Source organism: Sinocyclocheilus grahami, unplaced genomic scaffold (genome assembly GCF_001515645.1).
Source record: "Sinocyclocheilus grahami isolate Dianchi unplaced genomic scaffold, SAMN03320097.WGS_v1.1 scaffold473.1, whole genome shotgun sequence".
NCBI classification, from domain to species: Eukaryota; Metazoa; Chordata; class Actinopteri; order Cypriniformes; family Cyprinidae; genus Sinocyclocheilus; species Sinocyclocheilus grahami.
Genome location: NW_015505652.1, coordinates 1456453 through 1461143, shown reverse-complemented (window position 1 = coordinate 1461143; position 4691 = coordinate 1456453). Strand labels below are relative to the sequence as shown.

At 38.4% G+C, this 4691-nt stretch overlaps 1 protein-coding gene across 2 annotated transcripts in view; it reads right to left on the bottom strand.

Annotated features, from left to right (window-relative positions):
* The window catches only part of LOC107553483 (platelet-activating factor acetylhydrolase-like), a 7249-nt gene extending 4983 nt beyond the window's left edge, over positions 1–2266 (bottom strand). The window contains exons 1-5 of one of the 2 annotated variants that reach the window (XM_016235694.1): positions 1975–2266; positions 1412–1539; positions 1160–1310; positions 913–1006; positions 744–812 (exon numbers count right to left, since the gene is read on the bottom strand). In XM_016235694.1, coding sequence (XP_016091180.1) covers positions 744–812; positions 913–1006; positions 1160–1310; positions 1412–1539; positions 1975–2047 — 515 coding nt within the window. In that variant the 5' untranslated portion in view covers positions 2048–2266. Of the gene's footprint in view, positions 1–743; positions 813–912; positions 1007–1159; positions 1311–1393; positions 1540–1974 lie in introns of both variants that reach the window. The other variant, XM_016235693.1, reaches the window with a different exon arrangement.
* Between the last annotated feature and the right edge of the window lie 2425 nt (positions 2267–4691).

Here is a 4691-nt window from a genome sequence, read left to right as displayed (position 1 = left end):
GTTTTTTTTTTTTAAATGTACATTTACAACACTATACTTTCTCTGTTTTCTTGCCTTGGCATTAAATTACATAAAACTAGTTAAAGTTAACACTGATGCAAGAGTGTTTCAAATACAAAGACTGAGGGAGTGACGGCAAATTTGACATTCTCTCTTTTGATATTTTTTTTTCCTTTTCTTTTTGTTATTGGGACAAATGAGATTGTAAAAAATATATTTGTTGTAGTTTCCGATCACCACTATAGAAGTTTACTCAACTATGACAACTGAGAATGCCAAATATGAAATGGTTCCATAGTAATTACTGTAGTTATAAAAAAATTGGTTACCTTATTACTTATAAACTAACGAGTTCTAAAAAAACACTGAAGTATTTCCAATGTTCCATTTTGATTTAATTTTAACGCCAGTTAACGCCATCTCATTGAGATCCTAGTTTTATAATCTGAAAGGCAGTGTTTCACCAATCCTGCTGTCCTGTGTTATGTGTCAGTCCACCGGTAAACACTGTTAAGAATGTGATGACCTAGTTCATACTATTGTTTGCATTCTTCTCACACACTTTGACTATTACAACATACAAAACCTTTCACTGGCATGGGGCAAGGAGAGTTACTGAACAGCAATTGTAATTGTGTCAGTTTGTGGTTAGTGGCTAACTCTTATCTCAATGTACTGGTCCAGTTGCAAAGAAAAAAAAAAGAAGCTTTTACAGCTAATAAATTCCAACTGAAAGCAAGCACCTGTGTTCCACAGATGCAACAATGAAGCCCCGTGACGCCAATTCAACACATATGGCTGAATACAATGTCCTGAAAATACAACACACAAAAACACAGTGGCAGTGTAAAACATTGAATCAAGGACTGAGATCACGTTTATGCCTGAAACTTCAAATCACTTCAACCAAACCTGAAAGCTCCCAGTCCATGAGAGAAAATAATAACAGGATATTTCCCATCCTGTTTAAACGACGCATTCCAGGCTGCTGGGGTTTTACAATTCCCTAATGCAAACAAACAGGCATAAATGTCCATAGCATGACAACAGTTGCAACCAATGTTTTAACCACATCTCAAAGTGACAGATACGCTGAGGAAGTTGCATGGTTGGGTAACATTTTCAAAGAGCTTAGCGCTCAATAACCAAAAATGCTTACCAAAGAGGTAGTTAAAAATTCTTTCACTGAGTGCTCTGTTCATCTTCATAAAGTCTGCGAGGCCGTTAAAATACTCCCTGCACGGGACCCAGTCTGGCAGCTGAGGATGCTCAGATGCTTGGCATGGATAGTAGAGTCTCAAGAACGTACCCTTGAAGAAATATAAATACATTTTTTAAAACTGCTGATGACACAAAAACAATTTGAGTACAGACAATTCAAGTGCACACTAACATGGACCGTGTGGCCCACCATCAGGTCTGTGCATCCCACTTGGTGGGGTCCTTTTCCTGGTGGGATACTCATAGTGTTGTTGTGCCCGCTTGAATTACCCATTGTGAAAACAGCCAACCAGTTCCACTTAGGAATAAACTTTAAACCTGAAAAACAAGATAACCATATTATCATATCAGAGCATGACATGTCATGCCATTTTCAAACAAGTTTGTTGACTCTCTCAGCTGGCACGGTTCTTGGTGCCTGACAACTCAGTGCTTGTTAATAGCCACATTTTGGTTGATTAGTCATATGAATACAGCTTAGAGAAGTAGCTCATGTGAGCTCATCGTGCTTGTCAGTGTAAGTAACTGCCCACACTGTAATGGTTCACATAAATACAACACTAATGCAGTTAAAACAATGGTCTGACAATTCGAAAAATATGCAAAATCGTTATGAAAACAAGTGACGAGATAGGAAGTGACTGTCAATAGCGAAACCAGTGACAACGACCAACTTGTTTACAATTAGCAGACTAGCCACTGCAATGGCTAGGCATCGAACAACTTTTTAAAAACTAATTTCTCATGACTTACCCGACGTTGACTTTGACCATTCATATATCTTCTTGACTAGAGTCAGCTGAACGAGTCTGCCGACAGAATACATCGACGTTAGCAGGACTACATACAGTGTCAGCTGAAGTCCCCGCTGAGCAGGCGGAGCCTCATCATGACCGCGACTCGTTACACATGTGTCAGGCACTGTCACAGATTCTGCTCAATTTGGATCAGTGTGGAAAAACGTGTTGACTTTTTTTGTGAAAGTCTTTTTGTGAAACAAATCTTCTAAGTGAACGATTCGTCGAAAGAACGATTCGCATTGAAAGCACGTCCCTGCTTTCATGCCTTTAATGACGGACTGAAGCGCGAGCCAATAGCATTCGAGTGCGGGCTGTGAAGCAGCATTTCATTTGTTGGATTTCTGAACGAACACGCCCCCTTCACTGAATAAATGAGTTTCGGTTCAGAAGTTAAAGGGGTCATATGATGCGATTTCAATTTTTCCTTTCTCTTTGGAGTGTTACAAGCTCTTGGTGCATAAAGAAGATCTGTAAAGTTGCAAAGACTAAAGTCTCAAATCCAAAGAGATATTCTTTATAAAAGTTAAGAGTCAGCCACGCCTACCTAAAACGGCTTGTTCTAACACGCCCCCACATACCTACATCACTATGTGGGAAGATTTGCATAACGCCGCCCAAATGTTCACGCAAAGAAAGAAGGCGTAACTTTTATTCTCGCTGTAGTATTGTTGCTGCCGCCATGTCGTAAAAGCACTGTGTGATTCGTTGTGAAAGCAAAACTATTTTGTGTGGCCTTCCAAAAGAGGATGATATCTGCTTCGTCATGCCTAGAGCTGATCCTTGCTGGTCGCTGAGGAAATACAACAACTTTGCGCTGTGGATCGCCGGATCGGCTTTCAGCGTGGACGAAGCGGAGTCCAGCCCGGGGTCGTCACATGTGGTTGCCGCAAGCCCACCGGACACTCCTTCGTCGAATCCGCCACCTCTGCTCACTCTAACCCTCCGGCCATTCCTCACTTTAGCCCCCGGCCTCTGCTCACTCTAGCCCTCTGGCTGTTCCTCACTTTAGTGACGCCGTGTTTCGTTGTGAAAGCGAAACTACTTTGTTTGGTCTTCCAAAAATGGACATGACTAGAAATCAGTGGTTAAGTTGTATTTACAACACTGTTCCAGAACACTTCAACCCAAATATTCAGATGTGTGAAGCACATTTTATGGAGGACTGTTTCCTGGTTTCAAATGCCGGCTGTTCTGACTCAAAGACTGTAAGTACGTTTTTTATATTTAAAGAGTTTTTATATTTTATATATTTAAAGCGAGTTTTGTAGGGAAATGTGTTAAGAGTATAGCTTGTTGTTTGTCATTTCTCCGATCACAAATGCAGATATGGTTTTATGTTTACACGGCGCGATGCAACGCGTAAAAAGACAGTATAAGTCATTATAATCCATAATTATGTCCCCACTGGATGCAACGAATGCCTCGTTTTTAATGGGTTTTCATGATTTTGAATCATTGCTCCGGCCTGACACGGCAGCACAGTATGGGAAGGGGCGTAACATTTCCGTCACATGCTTGAGGTATTCGGCCAATCACAACACACTGGATAGCTGGCCAATCACAGCACACCTCGCTTTTTTAGAAGGATGAGCTTTGTTTCAATGCATTTCAGAAAGGTGGGGCATTGAGGAGAAACAATAATGTACAGTATGTGGAAAATAATGTGTTTTTTGAAACTTAAACCGCATAAACACATTTCATTACACCAAATACACAAAATAATGTTCTTTTTAGCAACATCATATGACCCCTTTTTTAAGAATCTTGTTCAATGAATTAAGTAAACAATCAAACGTGATGGAATGAGATCCAGGGCCAGGCAGAAGAGTAATGACAGATCAATTTTAAAACAAGGAATATTAAATGTATTAAATAAAACTTAGTGATACAATAAAGTAAATAAACAAAATTAAGATTGTATTCAATAATTTGTACTAAAGCAGAGTATTCCAAATTTTTATATCTAAGGGATGAAGTAGGCCTAGTGAATATTAGAAGAAGAGCCCTAAATAGCTATAAGCAGAATGCGAGCAGAGGGGAAAAGCAGAGTAAAGAGCAAAAGAGTAAAGAATCAGAGTAGGCACAAGTATTATATATGCAGGAAACCTACATCCTCCCAAACTGGTGTTTATGTCTAATAAGAAAAGGTCAAACAGACTTATCCATTATGTCACTCATCCATTGTTTCATATGTTTTCCTAATGACTATAGGTTAGGTTAGGCTCAGTCATCGCGACCAGTCAAATGTTGTTGCGGTTAAATATAGACATGGTTTTCACACCTTTAGAACAAATACAGCAAAACAAGCAGTTTCAAGTATCATATCTTAAATTACAAAAACACAGTTTCTGGAAAAGAACATCTAGCAGCCTACTGTTAACGACTAATTCTGAGAAACATTATTACTTAGGCAGTTGTTGAAAGATGTTCAATATCTAACAAAACACCAGTAAAAAAAAAATATATATATATCTTTCATACATATATAAAATGAGTATAACATACATATTTTGGAGAATACTACAAATATTACATATGAACAAAAAACTAAATAAAATATAAACATAAATGAGTAACAGTAATGAATTAGTAATTACTTGAATGTGAATATATGATGATGATGATTAAAATAAGGAGCATAACTCAAGAAGTAATAAATCATAAATGAAT